Source organism: Larimichthys crocea, chromosome XIII (assembly GCF_000972845.2).
Source record: "Larimichthys crocea isolate SSNF chromosome XIII, L_crocea_2.0, whole genome shotgun sequence".
NCBI classification, from domain to species: Eukaryota; Metazoa; Chordata; class Actinopteri; family Sciaenidae; genus Larimichthys; species Larimichthys crocea.
This window is the reverse complement of record NC_040023.1, coordinates 42285993-42306485: the sequence shown is the minus strand read 5'-3', so window position 1 is coordinate 42306485 and position 20493 is coordinate 42285993. Positions and strand designations below refer to the sequence as shown.

The 20493-nt window shown below is 40.2% G+C and overlaps 2 protein-coding genes across 2 annotated transcripts; one reads left to right on the top strand and one right to left on the bottom strand.

Annotated features, from left to right (window-relative positions):
* Positions 1–72: 72 nt before the first annotated feature.
* On the bottom strand, positions 73–5459 carry oscp1a (organic solute carrier partner 1a). The gene is made up of 11 exons (XM_019265956.2): positions 5275–5459; positions 5077–5106; positions 3701–3855; positions 3270–3437; positions 2967–3047; positions 2768–2871; positions 1731–1859; positions 1572–1626; positions 928–1088; positions 782–842; positions 73–677 (listed from the first exon to the last, which is right to left on the bottom strand). The coding sequence occupies exons 1-11, from the start codon at positions 5384–5386 to the stop codon at positions 555–557; spliced, it is 1179 nt and encodes a 392-aa protein (XP_019121501.1). The 5' UTR covers positions 5387–5459; the 3' UTR covers positions 73–554.
* Positions 5460–11180: 5721 nt separating this feature from the next.
* zc3h12ab (zinc finger CCCH-type containing 12Ab) lies at positions 11181–19212 on the top strand. Its single transcript, XM_010751733.3, has 6 exons — positions 11181–11582; positions 12384–12945; positions 14929–15068; positions 16159–16393; positions 16512–16612; positions 17165–19212. The coding sequence occupies exons 2-6, from the start codon at positions 12419–12421 to the stop codon at positions 18151–18153; spliced, it is 1992 nt and encodes a 663-aa protein (XP_010750035.1). The 5' UTR covers positions 11181–11582; positions 12384–12418; the 3' UTR covers positions 18154–19212.
* The last annotated feature ends 1281 nt before the right edge of the window (positions 19213–20493 follow it).

Below are 20493 nucleotides of genomic sequence, written 5' to 3'. Positions count from 1 at the left end.
TATTTTTTTCATTTTCATTTTTTCATTAATCATTATTATTAAATTAAGAAAATAGCAAAACACAAACAAAAATAAGAATAAATGCTTTATTGAAAAACATAAAATGATTATATAGAAAACAGATTATCATTATTTTGTAGACAGTCCATTCCTGTGGTACTTTTCCACATGCTAGTGATCTTTGTGTAATGTCAGTCATAGTGCATAGATTACATCATACTGATCTACTTCATTGTCAAACATCAATTGTTGTACTGAATAAATCATCAACTGCATGTTTTATAGGTGTTCACAGTAACAATAATGTGATTTCAGTTGTGATAAGTAGTCTGCCATCAACTAGAGTTAGGCAGAAAGTTGACACCATACAGCATGATCACAGCAGGATCACAGCTGGATCACAGCAGGATCCACAGCATGATCACAGCAGGATCACAGCTGGATCACAGCATGATCACAGCATTATCACAGCCAGATCACAGCACGATCGCAGCATGATCGCAGCAGGATCGCAGCAGGATCACAGCATGATAATAGCAGGATCCATAGCAGGGTCAGAGGTCATCCATCATGGCCAGCAGATCGTCTCCTTTGTTGCTGCTGGAGTTTTCAGGCTGCTCTTCTCGTCTTGCAAACTGCCCAGCGATTCGAGCCAGCTCACTCGCCACCTGTTCATCCTGAATCAAACAAAAACATGTCAACTCTTTACATATTCTGTGTGTGATATGAATTCATATAAATTACAATAGCCAAACACCTTGTTTGCTATACCCAACTGTACCTGCATCGCTTGAATGTTTATTACTCCAAACAAGGACTCCTCAGCTTTACTTGAAACTACCCTATTAACCAAAAGAAGTCATCTTTATAGGAATTAATGCTAATTATTAATCACAGAGAATGAATAAAGAAAAGAAAAGCACTCACGCCTCCCCCTCCTCCAGGTCAGTAATAAACAGGTTGATCTGAAAGCCGGGTTCAGCTTTGGGCATGTTCTCAGCCTTCATGCTGCCCATCAGGCGAGCCAGCAGGTTCAGCTCCTCTTTGGCCAGCAGGTTGGGAGTGTTATCTGTCTGCAGCAGGGCAACCTTTTTGTATTAATTCACTTTATTTGTGTGTGTATATGTATATATGTATATGTATACGTGTTTGCGTGTGTGTGTGTGTGTGTGTGTATGTGTGTATGTATGTATGTATGTATGTATGGCCACAGGCTTCAGTTTCAATTCCAAGCTCCACATGTCAAAGTATCTTTGCGGGAGAACTCATCCACTGTAACTGTGACACCAGCACTTTGTATGGTACATGCAGGTCACAAGTATGTATGAATGTTTGAATGAGAAGACACTTTACATAAATGTGTTGTATAAATGCAGCCATTCACCATTTAAAAGTCCTGCTCTGCATGGATGTGTGCCAGTAAGCACAGACAGATAATGAAACAATGAGCCTGCAGCAACACGTGGAATGCCTAAGTATGTTTACTTAAGTACAAGTTCAAAATATTTTACCTGAGTATTTCCATTTCATGCAAATGAAATGTTCCTGTTATAAAACAGGCCTATTATTACCTTGGCAGACAGAGCCTTGGATGTGTGTGTCTCCTCTGGATAGTTCACAGTGTACCTTTAATTCATGAAACAAAAAATACAGCAGTGCATCTTATAATCCACTGGCACTGTGTTATTCATATAAACTGTAGTATATGTGGGAAGGTGGTTCATACATACATGTTCATGCCCAGTCTTATCACTCTGTCTCCATGCAGGTCAAAAGATCCCTCTCTGATGGGGCTGGTGTAACTTCCTCCTGTGGGGAACTCACTTCGTCTCACTTCTCTGCCCTGACTGTCAAACGTCCTGTGCAAACAGATGATGACACTCTGGAATATTGAAATATTTCCTACAAGCAGTCAGGTGAAATTTTAGACTAAAGACTGGTGTCTTACAACCAGGCTAGAATCAAATGGTTGCTGTGTATGGGTAACTTAGATTTATACTGAGTTGTGAAACACCATGTCCATCCTTTCGTAGTCCTGTCCTGAGCCAATACCTTTGCTAGAAATGAATTACTGGCCAATAGGTAGTTCATATGTTGACAGGGTGAGCTAGAAATGTCAAAACTTCAGCTGTGTTAAAAGATGAATTAACTAGCATTAACTTTTAGAAGCACCATTGGCTTTCCTAGCTAGCCTTTGTTAGCTGATGTACAGTAACAGGCCCACAAAGACAATGATAGCAAGTTGATGCTTGGCAGGCATAATATTATACCATATAATATAATATATTATCATCACCATCTTATTCATGGTTCCCAGATGATGAATTCCACTTTTGTGATCTCCTGACAGTCCTCCAGTGCCACCATGAGGTTGGCGTGTGGTTTTAATAGAAATGCATTAACAACTATTAGATGGATTGCCATGAAATTTGGTACAGACAATCATGTTCCATTTGACACTCAGCCTCAGCCCATAAACAAATGTAGAGGACAAATCATGAGTTAAGGGATCAGCAGAGTCTGTACAGTTCATCCAGACGTTGATGATGTCTGTGTCAAATCTGATCTTGAGTTTTGAATGTCTGTACCAAATTTCATAAAAAAAACATCCAATATTCATTATGAAATGTCTTCCTGTATTTGTTCTATGCTAGTGGAACAGATGTTCGGTGCTATCTGGAAGCAGGAGGCAGGGTAGCTTAATATTTAATAGTTCATCAGATTTCTGACACATTCAGTGCCATGTTGTTGCTTGCCAGCTGCCTACCTAATAAGCCCTGGAACATCTCCCCAATGAGGCACTGGGCCTGATGTCGACAGGGCAAAACGTCCGTTGGGATTCTGGACTTGATTTTTGAGGAAAAGTGACACCTAACAGGAGGAGATTAAAAAAAATCTCTGACTGGAAAATTGTTGTATTTTCATCTAACTTGTATGGAGGGATGAGTAAAGAGTACAGGACTCACGCGAACATGCATGTCTTGAAAAAATACGAGTAGTGTTTGTCTGAGAAGCTGAAATTCACCTTCTGATAAACACGAGTACACCTGCAACAAAACCAGAAACAGGTCACACAGGATGTACAGACAACAAAAAGTGACAGCTAGAATCTTCAGTATGGACTAGCAACCTGTACCTTGTACAGTAGACTACTGTAATCTGCACAGACCACACAGAATGTGTCACAGCCATGTCTGAATTTGAGCATTTCAACAGGAAGCATTCAGTAATGGAATATAATATGATAACATCAACAACTCTCAATATACCTCAATGATCTTCCTATGTGTTTCGTCCACTTGGTTCATGATCACAGGAGTGTCTTTTACAAATTCTCTGATAGTGTCTATGTGATTGTAAGAGATGAGCAGCAAATCTTTTGGCCGTGGACAAAGGAAAACTTGATATTTGAATGCCATGATCATCAATTCATAAAGCTACAGGAGAAAAAAAGAAAGAAAATAAGAAATGCAATCAAACAAAACAACTTTTGTGCTCCCTAACTGACAATTTTCCCTACATCTGTCACAAATTATTATTAAAGACTTAGCTTATATAAAAGCTGTAGATTAAAGATTTGGACTTAGCACTCTAATCTTTTATAACCTCAGGAATTGACCTGGAAATGTTCTGGAAACATAGAGCAAAAATGAAACGGGGTCAGGCAGTCCTGCCAAAATACTTCTAAACATCAACATACCCTGTCCATGCTGGCCGGGTTGAGCCTCATGATGGAGGCGTGCGCTAACCGAGTTAGCACTGTTTTCACTGTCCTGTGAGAATACAGCTGCTGAGGCTTGAGAAGTTCATCCATGAAGGGTTTACTAAACATGGTCCTAATGATGTCATTCATAACTATGAATGAGGCAAAAGACAAAAAGAGAAATGTGATTAATTGTGTTCAGAATTTGCTTTTTAAAACTGTTGGTCCACTGTACAGAGAATGAATAGCACAGGAGAGCATGTTCTGATGTTAAGCAGCTCTAATGAGTTCTTTCTACTCATTTGGCTATACAAAGACAAACACAGAAACAGTGAACAGCACTCAATCATCAACACAGTATCTACAAACAAAGTGTATTCTTTCACCTTTTTTTTGAATTTCCAGCCCATTATTATGGTGTTATTAGTGTCTGTGTGTCAGGTATTAAATGAAATCACATAATCAGTACTAATTGGTTTAATCCCACCTAATCACAGTCAGAAGCTGAGGCAGCAGTTATGACTTCTCTGCTAAGCTTCTATATTCAGCTAGAACACAGCACAATGACTTTTCCTCCAGTTTTACAGTCTAGAGAGTTTTAGTCTTAGTCAGTCGTGGCTCTCCAGCTAGCTAACACTTGATATAGTTCTCCTGCTTTAGTCAGCTGACAATGTTAGAAAATGTTTTTTAAAAAATCTTAATTGATATGGCTTCATATTTTTTTTACATTGTAAAACAGGTGCCAAAAAGTTGTTACTGCGTTTTGGCCACAGGACAGTATATATCTATATTTAGAGACTAGACTACTGGATCTAACTAAACTTCTTCCCTGCAGTTTCTGTGCTCTGTCGTCCAGCAGGTTCTCATGGATCGTGGCTGCTGCTGTGGTCCTGCATGACGTCCACTACACATATTACTACTGTCATTATTGTTACCATATCTATTACTGTAATCATTTTTATCATTCATTGTAATTCATTGTCATTTTGTCAGTCATTGTAATTCATTGTCATTTAGTCAGTCATTGTAATTGTACAATATGTTTGTGTTGATTTGTCCTGTACACGTGACATCCATTGCACGTCTGTCCGTCCTGGGAGAGGGATCCCTCCTCTGTGGCTCTTCCTGAGGTTTCTTCCACCTTTTTTCCCTGTTAAAGGTTTTTTGTGGGCAAATTTTTCCTCACTTGAACCGAGGGTCTAAGGACAGAGGGTGTCACTCCCTGTACAGATTGTAAAGCCCTCTGAGGCAAATGTACTTTGGGCTATACAAATAAAATCTGATTTGATTTGATTTGTATCTTACAATGGTAATTACCATTACAGCTATACAGTAGACACTGAAGGGGCAGAAGGAGCTGACTAAACACTTACCTCTTTTTCTGTCATTTTCTGACCACACCCCTGCATCCAAGTTATATTTACCAAGAAAGAAAAGAAAGAAAAGAGCTGTGTCATCAGATGTACATGGTCAGTTTATCAGCTGACATTTGACAGGTATAGCTTGAAGTGATGACTCAGGGCTGAAACACACACACCTACCAAACTTGGCAGTTCTCTAGCAATCTCTACCTTTCTCTGAATTGTCCTCAGATGTGTTGTGAGCTTGCAGGCGTTGGTCCAGTATGTAAAGCATCTCTCCACCAAGATTAATGAAAACCAGGGGGAGAGTTCTCACAGACATCTCACAAAGACAAAGAAGGAATCAACTCCGAGGCAAAAGCTGATGCAGAGGCACTAGAAGCACTTGAGGCCCTTGTAAATCAAAAGCACTCTTGACATTTCAAAGGCATTATCTGATTGTTCCTGTTGTGAATTTCCACTGCTAACAAATTGTCCATGTTAAGTCTTATCTGATTATGCTTCTGCAGATAACCTGTTGCACTAAGATGTAACAGGTGGCCAGGAAGAGGATCAGTAGAGGCCAGACACAAGCTTACTGGCCCAGATAAGGATGACGTGACAGCACAGTAAGACCAATCCCAGAAGGTAATCAGCTATACTGTAAATTCAATGTGCAAACACAAAAGGAACATTGTCAACATAATGACATTTGACCAAACTGATAGTAGGTACCAGAACTTAGAGTATGTGGACGCTGTCAAATTATACCTAGAAATTCACTAGGTATTCATTTGCTGCTATAACATCCTCCACTTTCCTGAGATATTTGAACTAGCTGCAGAGATTTTTTAGTGAGGTTGGGTTCCAGCCCATCTCAAAAGTTCTGGGTGGGGTCCAGGTCAGGGTTCTGTGCAGGCTAGTTGAGTTCTTCCACATTTGCCAGACTTTGTGCAGCTGCCAGAAAGTTCTATAATACCAGTGTATGCTGTAGCATTCAAGGTGTAGTTTTTAAGGTGTATGCTTATTTACTTTTAGATGAGAAGATTGATAGCATTACAACCAGTAGCTGGTTAGCTTAGCTTTGCATAGTCTGGACTCTGGCTGGTTGGCTGGCAGCCTTGCAGTGGTGATAAGACTCTGCACACAATCATAAAATAGTCTTGCACATAACCTTCCTTAAACCAAAATGTGTTGCTTTTACACTTGGACAGATGCAACAAAATGGAACAGAACCAAACAGATTTTGTTACCTTATCTGTGACAGCCAATCAAAGTATTTTTCCAGTGTTTATACTAAGCTAAGCTAACTTGCCTGACATGAAACATGAGAGTGGACAAACTCATAAACTCATAATTCTGTTAGAAAGTGAATAAGCTAATTTCCCAAAATGACATAACATTACTGCAAGAAATGGAACCAAGCGGCACAGACAACTGCAAACTAAAGTAGACAAACGTATGTGGTTGAGTGTGTCCACTTTTGGTTATAGAGTATAGCCACCTACATGTATATTCATATTTATATTTGATGCAATATAAGTGACTGTCCTGAAGAATCTTACATTAAAGTTAAATTTAGTTTGATCATGGATGAACTCGACATGCAGTGTATAAAGAATAGCTGTAGCTGAACTGACTCCTGTATCTCCACAACTGTCCCTGATGCCACATTTTACTAACTACTGCGATAAAACCTGTTCACTTTAACAATGGCCACACTTCTGTCTCTCTCTCTACCTCCCATTCCGAATTAAAGATTAGAGAGTAGAAGCATGCAAATTCAAGTTATCTATACCTCAATGTTACAACAGCTTTCACCAAGGGAGACAGTTGTGTGTTTGTTACAGTTATGTCAAGTGGGGAATGCTTTGTGAAATGTTTTGACAAATTGACTGTTGAGACAAAAATGTACACATCCGGACCATAGATTAACCAACAAACTAATTATGGAGATCCATCGTTACCTCTGGCTTCTCTCAATGTAAGTCTAACCTCATACTCTTAATTATATTGTATATTGTAATTTTTTTCTCTCATTATTATTCTGAATGTTTGCTTTAACACATAATTTTGACTAACATCACTAACATATGCAGCAAATCCTTCTTACATATTTAGATAGTTTAACAGTTTTTATTTGCATGTTGTTAAATAAATATTAACTAATTATTAATTTTCAAAGATATATTTAAATTAAAAAGTATTCTGTCTATCTCCACCAGAATAACCTCCTGTTCGGGTTCAGGGATAGGTTTCAATGACAAACAATACTTAGATGAATCATTTCATAACACAAACTGGATGCAGTCTATACCTGATGAGACTTCAGTGTCTGCTATCTCCATTCCTGGAACACACCAAAGCCTAGCATTATACGGAGGACCACTCAATAAATGTCAGGTTTGGGACTTGACTCAGCAACTTCATGTGGGAATACGGTATTTTGATGTGCATGCTGGGACTTTGTCCCCTTTCGGAAAACAGATTTATATCTGGAATAGTTTCTGGAAGATTTGGGAAAAAAAGACAATTGATGAAGTCCTAAAGAGCATTTTCGAGTTCTTAGAAAAGTATAGCAGTGAGACTGTGCTTTTAAAAGTGACTCTACATGGGCTGCAGAAGGAAAAAGTTGCAAATCTACTGAAGGAAAAGATAAAAAATGTAGAAAATAAAATATGGCGAAAGCTGTCAGTACCAAAACTGCAAGAGGTAAGGGGCAAGATTGTTTTTCTCCAGAGTAAAACCTTCCATGTTGGGACAGAAAACCACAAATCGCTTTTCTTTGAATACAACAAACTAGAAAATGTTGAAGAAAAGATCCAGCAAATCAAAGAGCACTGCTGTGACCATCACATCGTGATGACAGGCTACAGGGCGGCGGCGCATGAACGCTTTGATACGTTAGCGAAAAACATCAACAAGCAGATCTACAAGTTCGTGCAGCAGCACAAGGAAAGAGCCTCAGATGAAGGCTGCCTGGGAGTCCTGAGCATGTGCTTCCCCAGCGCAGAGCTCATCCACAACATCATTCAACTCAAACCCTGCACATGTGGACACGGTGAAGGACCAGGACCAGGACCAGAACCAGTACCCAATACTACACCTGAACCAGAACCAACATCTGGACCACAACCACCAACATCTGGACAGGATTCAGAACCAACACCTGAACCAGAACCAACATCTGGACAAAATTCAGAACCAACATCTGAACCAACACCTGAACCAGAACCACCATTTGGACAGGATTCAGAACCAACACCTGAGCCAGCACCAACATCTGGACAGGATTCAGAACCAACACCTGAAACAGAACCAACATCTGGACAAGATTCAGAACCAACATCTGGACAGGATTCAGAACCAACATCTGAATCAGAACCACCAACATCTGGACAGGATTCAGAACCAACACCAGAACCAACATCTGAATCAGAACCACCAACATCTGGACAGGATTCAGAACCAACACCCGAACCAACATCTGAACCAGAACCACTGACATCTGGACAGGATTTAGAACCAACACCTGAACCAGAACCATCAACATCTGGACAGGATTCAGAACCAACATCTGGACAGGATTCAGAACCAACATCTAGACCAACACCTGAACCAGAACCAACATCTGGACAGGATTCAGAACCAACACCTGAACCAGAACCAACATCTGGACAGGATTCAAAACCAACACCTGAACCAGAACCAACATCTGGACAAGATTCAGAACCAACATCTGGACCACAACCACCAACATCTGGACAGGACCCTGAACCAACACCTAAAACAGAATCAACATCTGGACAGGATTCAGAACCAACACCTGACCCAGAACCAACATCTGGACAAGATTCAGAACCAACATCTGAACCAGAACCACCATCTGGACAGGATTCAGAACCAACACCTGAACCAGAACCAACATCTGGGCAGGATTCAGAATCAACACCTGAACCAGAACCAACATCTGGACAAGATTCAGAACCAACACCTGAACCAGAACAAACATCTGGACAGGATTTAGAACCAACACCTGAACCAGAACCACTGACATCTGGACAGGATTCAGAGCCAACACCTGAACCAGAACCAACAACTGGACAGGATTCAGAGCCAACACCTGAACCAACATCTGAACCAGAACCAACATCTAAATCAGAACCACCGACATCTGGACAGGATTCAGAACCAACTCCTCAACCAGAACCAACATCTGGACAGGATTTAGAGCCAACACCTGAACCAACATCTGAACCAGAACCAACAACATCTGGACAAGATTCAGAATCAACATCTAAATCAGAACCACCAACATCTGGCCAGGATTCAGAACCAACTCCTGAACCAACATCTGGACAGGATTCAGAACCAACACCTGAACCAGAACCAACATCTGATTCAGAATCAACATCTGAATCAGAACCACCAACATCTGGACAGGATTCAGAACCAACTCCTGAACCAGAACCAACATCTGAACCAGAACCACCAACATTTGGACAAGATTCAGAACCAACATCTGAACCAACAACTGAATCAGAACCAACATCTGGACAGGATTCAGAACCAACATCTGAACCAACATCTGGACAGGATTCAAAACCAACATCTGAACCAACATCTGGACAGGATTCAGAACCAACACCTGAACCAACATCTGGACAGGATTCAGAACCAACACCTGAACCAGAACCAACATCTGGACAGATTGCAGAACCAACACCTGAATCAGAACCAACATCTGGACAGGATTCACAGCCAACATCTGAACCAACACCTGAACCAGAACCGCCAACATCTGGACAGGATTCAGAACCAACACCTGAACCAGAACCAACATCTGGACAGGATTCAGAACCAACACCTGAACCAGAACCAACATCTGGACAGGATTCAGAACCAACATCTGAACCAACATCTGAACCAGAGCCACCAACATCTGGACAAGATTCCGAACCAACATCTGAACCAGAACCACAACCAACATCTGGACAGGATTCAGAACCAACACCTGAACCAGAACCAACATCTGGGCAGGATTCAGAGCCAACACCTGAACCAACATCTCAACCAGAGCCACCAACATCTGGACAAGATTCCGAACCAACATCTGAACCAGAACTACCGACATCTGGACAGGATTCAGAACCAACACCTGAACCAGAACCACCATCTCGACCACAACCGATATCTGACAACAATCTAAAACCAACACCTGAACTGATACCTGAACCGATACCTGAACCACCAGAACCTGGACCAGAATCACCAACATCTCGGCAGGTTTCAGAGCAACCACCTCAGTCCGAAACCACACTTGCAACTGGACCTCAAGCAGAACCACCAGCAGAACACAGGCATCACCTGATAAACCCAGCAGACACCATGCCTCCTGTAATCATTGAGTTCCATCCTGCGGTCCTCCCTAACATCCCCTCTAAGATAGTGCACAAGCCAGAACCCCAGTGGAGAAGGCGCCATTGTTATCGGGGGTAACTTGAATAAGAAACGTGTCACCAAAGTAAAAACTGTCTTCTAAAATTATTGAACAGAAACCTGCAGAATTGTGTTTTATTATGATATCATAAATAAATAAGACAGAATGGAGTCTTTTCTGTCATCTATCATGTCGACTAACTTCCTCTATTATTCACATGTGCCGCAAAAATTGTACACATCAGGAATGTGTTCAAAGAGAAATATATCAAAATCTTCAGGTTGTAACTACAAACATTAATCTGTTCTACCCACAAATAAACCTAATATTATAATATAGCTGAAGTCCATGCCCAATAATAATAATGATGATAATATCATCATCTTTTTGTTGCATCACAGAGAAAATTCCTGTGCAGTGTCACCAAGCTGTTCAGTTAGTTTCAGTGTGGCTTATAGACCTTTTTTCAAAAATTGATAAAATAAACCAATGATGATATATAAAACCTTGTCAACTTGAATATACTGTGAGGACACAACTGATATCTCCATTATTTGAAGCACATTTCTTCACACTGTGTTAGTTATCCTTTGGTGGAGTCTGGATCAGGCACAAATTTACTCGTGAACTGTACTGAAGAACTCGACTTAGTATTTTCATTGTGCTACTTTATTTCAAACACAGTTGATACTTTACTACACTGCCTTCACTTGATAATCTGATAGGTTACCTTTAACGTTCACATTTAGAATACAGAATATAAGTGACAAAAAAATTATGTGTACGATCAGATCCAGATCAAACTTTATTGATCCACGCTGCTCTCAGACTTCCTCTGCTGTTCCTCATGGACTCGTGGGGAATTGTTTGTCGTGGATTGGGTGAGTCGAAGGTATTCTCACAGCTTTTCTGGAGTCTCAGCATGTGACTCGCCCAGTCCTCCACGCTGGTTGCCGCCCGGTTGTTTGATGATGTCAACAGAAGGAAAAACCCGAACTTCCTGTACCGGCTCATAGCAGAGACCGAGGCTGTCCGTGTGCGCACTCATCAGCTGTGACGGACTCTAGACACGTTTAACGGCTGCACGGAGGTTTGTGAGGTAAGTTTGTTTCTCTTGTCGAGTCGAAGTTCAGTCTGAAGCCAGGAGCGAAATTCTGATCTGTTGTGTTGAAGAAGCTCCAGGTTGGAAAAGATCCAACAAACTTAGACAGAGTGCGTTCACACGGTTTACTTCTGCCTTTTGTCAAAGGAGAAAACAAAGTTTACAGAGGCGAACATGAAAGGGTTAGGATGAGTCGAATAATCTATTATCTTCAGCTGATTGGGTCATTTATGAATCGTTTCAGTCGTTAAACACGCAAAAAATGTGGCATGTGAACATTTTCTGCTTTTCTTTATGAAATATCATTATGATCTGTGATGGTATTTTAAAATCATTTTCTGCCAATTTATAAACTCATGAATTAATCTACAGAGTCTTTAAGAATGACTAAAGTATATATAGTGGTTACATAATAATAAATAAAAAAATATTATTAATAATAATAATAATAATAATACACAACAATAATAATCTGCTTTAGGACCAAATAAAAAGTGAATAAAATAGAAAAATGAAATGTCATCATTAGAAAATATTAAAGTAGATCTGGGAGTCTACAAAAGAAAACAACCAATAATCATTTTCATTATTGATTCATCTATTATTTATAATATATATAATATATACATTTTCATATGTCACAAAAATGTTAGAAATAAATTCTTCTTATTATTTGACATCATCTGAAAGTTTGAGTTCATATTCTAACAAACATTCAGTTTACTACAAGAAGAAAGGACAAGCTGAAAGAGAGAATGCTGATGAATGTTCCAATGTTATGTTCATGTTTCCAAACAGGCGGAACATGATTGGGAGGCAGCGAGTGAGATGAGATGAATGCTGAAGTCACACTCTTCCCATCTGTTCACCCGTGGAGTCAGATCCCCAGCACAGCCTGTCTGAATCTCATACACTCTGACACTTCTGCATGGATCCTCCCTTCACTTCTCCCAGCTCCAAAGTCCTGCCGTACCTCCTGTGAGTGCATGTATTCCAGTAAACCAGAACCATCCCCGGACCCCCAGAACCTGGAAGCCCAGTTGGACTTCTTCCACAAGCTGGGGTACTCCACGGCTCAGGTTCAGGCTGTTCAGCGCAAGTTCGGTCCCAACACGGACACAGATAAAGTTCTAGGGGAGCTGGTTAGGATCAGCTCCAGTCGGGAGGCCAGTCAGGAGGAGGTCAAGCAGGGGCCGGTGACCACAATGTCGGTGCTGGTGCCCAGAGGAGACGTCCAGGCTGCGGGCCCCATGCTGCTGCTGCCTTTTACTGAATCATCCCCTCAGAGCAGAGAGGAGAGCAGCAAGGACAAAGACGCTCTCAGACCTGTTGTCATAGATGGGAGCAATGTGGCCATGAGGTGAGAAAGTACAGCTGAAATGACTGATCAGTCCACCAACATCAAATCAGTCATTAATTCATTGAAGTAATATTTTTGAAATATCACTGTTGTATATCATTTAGAGCTGCAGTCATCAGTCGATTGATTGATCAGCAGATGAATTGTTAATGAAAATATTCTTTAGTAGCACTGAAACCTGTCTGCTGCTGTGACGTCTTCCCCACCTGTGTGTAAAGCTCTCTAGTCTTTTTGTTTAGTTAAGAAAAGCTCTTAAATATTTGTTTTCATTTATTTGCATCTTACAGTTACAGTTATTACCATAATCTGTCCCACAGCAGCTACAGGAACCATTCTTATCTTAGAATAGAAGAGAGAGAAGAGATAGAGGAGTTTTAAGTCTCTTTAAAAAAAATACCATCAAACCAAACATGATAAAGTGATATCGATACATATTTATTAGTGATTAGGAGAGCTTCCAGTGTAACACACTCAGATCAATCTGATAAATTGTATTTTTTAAAATTATGCATGAAGCTCACGTTTACTATATTTATCCTTTAGCGTGTTAGCATGCTAACATGATCATAAAACAAAGTACGTGCTGATGACTAAAGTGATTCCAGTCAGCCTGAGGGGAACATAAATGTCCATTTTCATAGAAGCACAAATGTCACTTTCTCCAGAGAGAAAGTCAGCTTTGAAAAGATCTTAAATGTCTGCTTCAGGAATTTCTATACATACTGTGTGTTTTCTGTGTATTTGCACTGAGCATGTACTGGGAGATTGTTCACACCTGTTTTGCATATTCAGCTTATCCTTTGTGTGATGGGAGCATGTTGCACTATAGCCTCTCTCATAAACACTAAATGAATAAATGTTAATGTCTGTTATCATATCGTAGCTTATCATAGAGTTCTTCTCATCTTTTCACAACCACTTAAACTAAAATTAGACTCTGTGTGCATTTAGTTATTTATGGATGTGTGCCTCTGGGTACTCATAACCTTTTCCATCATCCACCTTCTCATACATAGACACGCACACACAGTTTGACAAACAGAGAGAAAAGGTGAGAGAATGAGATGTCAAAAAGTACAATGTGCAAACGGTGTGTGTGTGTGTGTGTGCAGAGTAGACACACGCCTCTATCCCCTTACCTTTCCCAGCCGGGCACGCTTGTTCAGACACGTTCGACACAGGCAACTTGAGTATGCAAATCAGAGCACATACGTATATGAATGCCTTCTTATTTCCTTGTAGGCCGGTCCTACTTATAGGACAGAAACAGGCCTGACAACATTTTACACCCTGGCTCTATCTAACATTCAGCTCTCTGTGTTCTGCTGTTTGTTTTAGATTTTTAGACACATCCGAAAAGCCCCAGAGGGCCCTGAATGCTGACAACCGTCATATTTTCACATGATAATGAAACTGCTGTGAAGCAAAGCTGACAGCCTGGTTTAAATTACAAATATTGTATCATATCAATCAGTATATTGTGGGTTACTGCATGTTTCCAATGTAATTAAATAATAATATTAAATAATTATCAATAATAAGAAAAAAACTCTTTCATGGGGGCAGTGTTTAGCTCAGTTTGTAGAGCAACCGTTCCACTGTTACTGTCTTTGTCCAATAAAGAAAAGGCCAAAAAAAATGTTTCACATATTATTAGTTGTTTCACTAATTCTGCTTTTTATTGTGAAATACTGGACAGGCCTAAAAAATCCTCTGTGATGGGGAACATCCTGCTCATGAACATATGAAACCTGGGGTGGGCCCGGGCCAGGAATACATGCTCATCTTGGGAAATATGCTTATTCACTTTCTTCAGAGAGTCTGTATGACTTTCCATGAACTGCTCCCAGCCAACACGTTTTTGTCCCATAGCATCCATTTTAGTGAGCATTAAAGGAAATGTTAGCTCGTAACCAGGTGACATGTTTCCTGTCTTAATGTGTGAATGTTTCTCACTTTCCCTGGTTCTGTTTATTCATTCAGTCATGGGAACAAGGAAGTTTTCTCTTGTCTGGGAATCCAGTTGGCTGTGAACTTCTTCCTGGACAGAGGCCACACTGAAATCACCGTGTTTGTTCCCTCATGGAGGAAGGAGCAGCCCAGGCCGGATGTCCCTATCACAGGTAAGAAGATGGGATTTTTTTTGTTTTGAACATTTTCTACTTCCTGCTTTGCCTGGATCACATACACTGCTCTTATTGTTAATTGAAACCAAGGTGTGGTGGGATTGCTGCAAGGTCTTATTACTGTGATTAAAGAGCAGGTTGTGCCTTTTTATATTGTTAGAAATTAGGACTGAAATCATTTATTGGTGATGGCTGTAAACAAATTATCTTTGTGTCTGCTCAGATTTTAATAAATCAACTTTTGTTCTGGGAAATTTTAAATATCATCATATTACATAAATGCAGAAATGCAGAAATGTCACTCACTCTAATGACCTGATAATTTACAGACTAATAGATTTAAAATGTTTCTTGGTTTACATATTGAAAGCCAGATGAGAGATTCGAAAGAGCCAGACATGAACTGCTCAACTGCTGATTCTCAAAGTGAGCTGTGGTTCTCAAAATGGGGAATACCCCATGTAGGTTTTTCTTCCCAAATGACAGTAAAGGAGCTTTATCTGTGATCTGTGTAGCTATATCTCAAAAGATAAATATGCAGGGTTTTTCCAACCAGAAGATAACCATGTCGATGTCTGTAACAACCTTTTGTTGGCCTACATTTGGAAGCACCATGCTGCTTGTTTGCTTTATGCAGATGAACAGATTGCTCACACTGATAAATTGTTTTATTACACAATGTACTTCTGGGCTTCTTAGTTTGTATTTAACCAGGTTAATGTGTGACCCAAATCAAAATGCATCAGCTGTGCCTTTAAAGTTGATTGTATGTTGATTAAAGCATGTGTAATCCATACTTTATAATAACATCATGACAATATAAAAAGACCTTCATAGACAGTTTAAGCCCATTGTTTGGCTGTCCAGTCCACGAAAGACACACAAAGTTAGCTGTTGAAAATAGTGAAGCTTTTTTTTTTTGTTTACAAACATTTCCCAGAAACAAAGTGCTTCCTTAGGTGATATGTCAATGTTGTGTTCACAGCTGTCAACCTGCCCCCCCCCCAAAAAAAAAAAATCAAAAAATCAAAAATCAGTAGCTGCAGGTTTAACAACTGTCCAGTGTGACTTTCTGTCTGGTTTACAGATCAGCACATTCTGACAGACCTGGAGAGGAAGAAGATTCTGGTGTTCACACCATCACGTCGTTTTGCAGGAAAACGGGTGGTCTGTAATGACGACCGCTTCATCGTCAAGCTGGCCTACGAGTGTGACGGCATCATTGTGTCCAACGACATGTACCGGGACCTTCAGGGAGAGGAGCCAAAGTGGAAGCGCTTCATCGAGGAGAGGCTGCTCATGTACTCCTTCGTTAATAACAAGTGAGTTTTGTGAGTTTCCCTCCTAAAACGTAGCTCAGGTGGATAATGAAGTAGTATATTACCATGAAGCCGTAAAGTTCTATATTTCGACTAATGTTTGAATTTCATCCTGATGCAGGTTTATGCCTCCTGATGATCCTCTCGGCCGCCATGGACCAACCCTGGAAAACTTCCTGCGGAGATTTCCAAAGACTCAGAAAAAACAGCCATGCCCTTATGGTGAGAGAACTTCTAGAACACATTACTGATCATGCATGGCATTGTTCTAAATGAGATGATACACACATTTTTTTAACCATACAAGCACTGTGGCTCTATAGCTGACAACGTCCAATACTTTGGACCAAATTTGTAAAAAAAAACATCAGCTGTAGATGTAGTTTATGTTTACTGTTATTAGCAAATGTTGGCATGGTAAGATGCTAAACTGACATAATGAACATCTGTCTGCTAAACATTAACACAGACTTGTTCGCATGGCTAACAGAGTTGTTAGCATGGCTTTAAAATGAAGAAAACTAAAGCTAAAACTGTGCATGAAAAATGTCAAGCTGCAGTTTTGACTTGTTTATCTTTATTTTTATCATTTAATTACAGTTGTGTAATTTCTGAACAACATATGATGCTAAAAAGCAAAAAATGAACATGTTAGCATTGGCACTGAGAGTTGAGCATTGGCATGTAGTTTAAAATATTACTGGCCTCATAGAGCCATCAAAGTGCTTGTATGTGTTTATTTGTACAGCTAAAATCTTTGTTTTGTTCTTTCAGGAAAGAAATGTACGTATGGAATCAAGTGTAAATTTAACCACCCCGAGCGGGCCAAACAGTCCAATCGTTTGGTTGCAGATGAGCTTCGGGAGAATGCTAAGCACCCTTCCACGGCTCAGAAACAATCTTCAGCTCGCTCTAGCCCTGTGCCTGGACAAAGCCTCTCGTTGGTGGAGGATATGGCTAAGAAACTGACACTGGGACATGACAGTGGCTCCTTAAAGAAAGAACATAAAAACGAACATGTAGCTCAGGTGAAGGCAAGTCACCGCTCTAGTAAGAAGGCCACATCTCGAAAGGAGAAGAGCAACCAAAATGTGTCTTCTGACCATGGTTCAGTACGGTGTAGTGGCTCTCAGGAGCAGCTGGACTCTGGTTTAGGCTCCATAGACAGTCAACCAATGGATTCTCCTTGGAGTGATCACCAGTATGGGGCGACATATGGAAGTTCTCAGCATGGCCACAATGTAAGTCAGCAGTACTGCCCTCCGAGAAATGCACCGTGCAGCTGCTGCTCACATAAGCCTTCCACTCATAGGACCGCATCAGCTTTCCAGCACCACAACCAGCATTATAACCTCGGGCCCACCAGCAGCCACAGCTCTGATATGATTCCCTACAGCTCTCCACATTACCCCAGTTATGGTGCATATCCAGTCAGTGTGCCTGCATACAGTCAGCCGACAGATTTCCAGCACAGCAGAGTCCATAGTCACCCACAGCAGCAGTACTGGTCCGATCCATTCAGGGCTCATCCTCTGCCGGTCCTCAGCCTGCCAGGGGAGTGCTCACACTGGAAGCCTCCTCAGGGGACACAACAGAGTCCAAGCGGGGGGGAGGAAAGAGAGGTTGTCCGGAAGAAGCTCCTCGCTATCTTCAGTGCCCAGTTGGTGGACACGGCCATGGACATGTTTCCTCAGCTGATGGATCCACAGATGCTTGTTGCTGAGATCCTTATGCTGCAGAGTCAAAACAGGTCTCTGAGATGAGATCAAATCCAGAGGCGGTCTGAACCCACGTCTTTCAGTGGAAAGATTGAAAATAAGCCAAAATAAACATGAGTTTGTGTATTCTTGTACTGTGGTATCCACCTTGCTATAAACTGTATTTGAATGTGTTGAAACATTGTTAAATTCCAAGGTTGCCTCAACGTTCTTAGTGATGAGAAGCACACTGAATATAAAAATGAAATGAAAGGTTTTTGTGTCATATTGGCACTGTGCACCATTTTTACAGTCAACTGTTGTATCAGGTTGGCGGTGATTAACAAGTACCAACCCTGCAATATTTATAGAAGTGTCATTTTGAAATTATATGTTGAGTTATTGTAATGCACACTTATGACAATACTTAATAGGCATAAGTAATAATTCAGCTCAGAGAAAAAGAGATGTGAAACTGAAAACTGGCTTTATAATGCTTTATATTTCCAGTTTTGTTTATTTAATGTGTTTTTGCATTTGTTATTGTCATACTTTGTCCATATTGTGATGAGAACAGAGGTTTGATGTTTTAAAACTTCAACTTGTTGGGATCAGACCCACGATGAAAACATGACTGTCTGTAGAGCTTTAACGGAGCTTTAACACAAAATGTTTGTCAGTGTTCAATTTATAGTTACATTTATAGTTTTTACATGCGAGTAAACTGACAGATGCTCGACTGAGAATGAAAACCTGGATGATTTTTATTTAATAGTTGAGAATGTTGCTGTTAATAAATAAAAATAAACATTTAATATATAATTACATGTCATGGCGATTGATGACATACTCTAAATTGAGACCAGTTCCCACTTTTTGTCAATACAAACATTATGTGTGTGTTTTGTGGAAGCTATGCAGCTTTTTGACATACTGTGTACAACATTACCAGCAAAACTCCTTCACTGGAAATGTTACTAAGTAAAATCACGTCCAAATATAGTCAGAATACATGACATCATGTATGAAGGCTCAGTCCTCACTGTGGAAGCACAGGGTTTGAATCTGACCTGTGGCTCTTTCCTGCATGTCATTCCCCATCTCTCCCTCCCCACATTCCTGTCACTCTTCAGCTGTCTCTGTCAGAAATAAAGCTTGAAATGGCTAAAAAAAATCTTTAAAAAAACAAAAACATTCCACAACTGTCTATATGCAAATAAGTTTAGGAGTAGGACTATAGTCTACATGGACTAGAGTACAAACCTTAAAACAGGTAAGTTGTCTTTGCATAGCACTGATGCATGTGTGCCTGAAACGTGTGGGTCAGCAGGTCATCGGTGGGGCAGGTAGTAACAAACATTATGAAATGTCAGAACACAGAGCTCATGAAAATCAAAGCAGCGTTCCTTCTTCTAGTTACATGAAGTTAAACGTGTTTTCAGATAATGATCCATTTTGTTGGGACAAGATAACACACCGTGTGCGGAGGTGTGAGATTGTTTCATTATAAACCAGTTACTGACAGTTTCTCATGCTCTTTTTAAATAGTTTTAATTAACCCATGGTTACCACAAACTGTGTTTGCAAGAGATAATGAGCATAGTGTTCAGTGATTGCTTCATATATGGTTAGACAGAGTCATGGGACACTTAGCAACAACAAAGACAACAAGTTTCTGGGGGAAACTATAACAGTGAGATTCATGACTCATTCACGGAAACAGTTTTCCATTGATGTGCTCTTACTGTACTTTCCCTGCTTATGCAGCAAACCAAAATTGATTAAATACATAATAACATACTCAAATACATGACACATACATACATGGCACACATACATACCTAAGTGAAGGTGAAGTGGAACAGGAAAATTGTATATTGGGAACTGTGAGATAAAATAAATATTTGCTTATAGTTGAGTGTAAAATACGTAAAGCAATAAACAAGACAGAAACATTTGTTATTAAGAGAATATAGCAGGAGAGGTCCATGTAAACATGCACTTTTAGCATGTTAATCAAACAGTTATGAATGCATATAAACCTGTGTAAAGATGTAGGTAATGTATGATGACGTCATGTTGTGAGGAGAAGGGTTTTGGGCTGTTTGAGGTAGTTATCACTAAAAGAGCCAACGGCACTGGCTAAGCTTCTTTCTAATATGTAAATATTAAAACTCACGTTCTCTGGTACGCCTTTTTTGTTTTGACAGGCAAGCCTACCAAGGAAACAACATAATTATTTCAGTCAGGTCAGGTCAGGTAGAGCATGAAAGCAAACAGAACAGCCTATTAACCTAACAAGCATCCATCACTCGGAGATGAGGAAAAATGTTAGTGACTGCAGAGCTGTCTAGTTTAGGATAAAGAAACCTGCAAACTGACAAACTTAGCTTTCTTCTTCTGCAG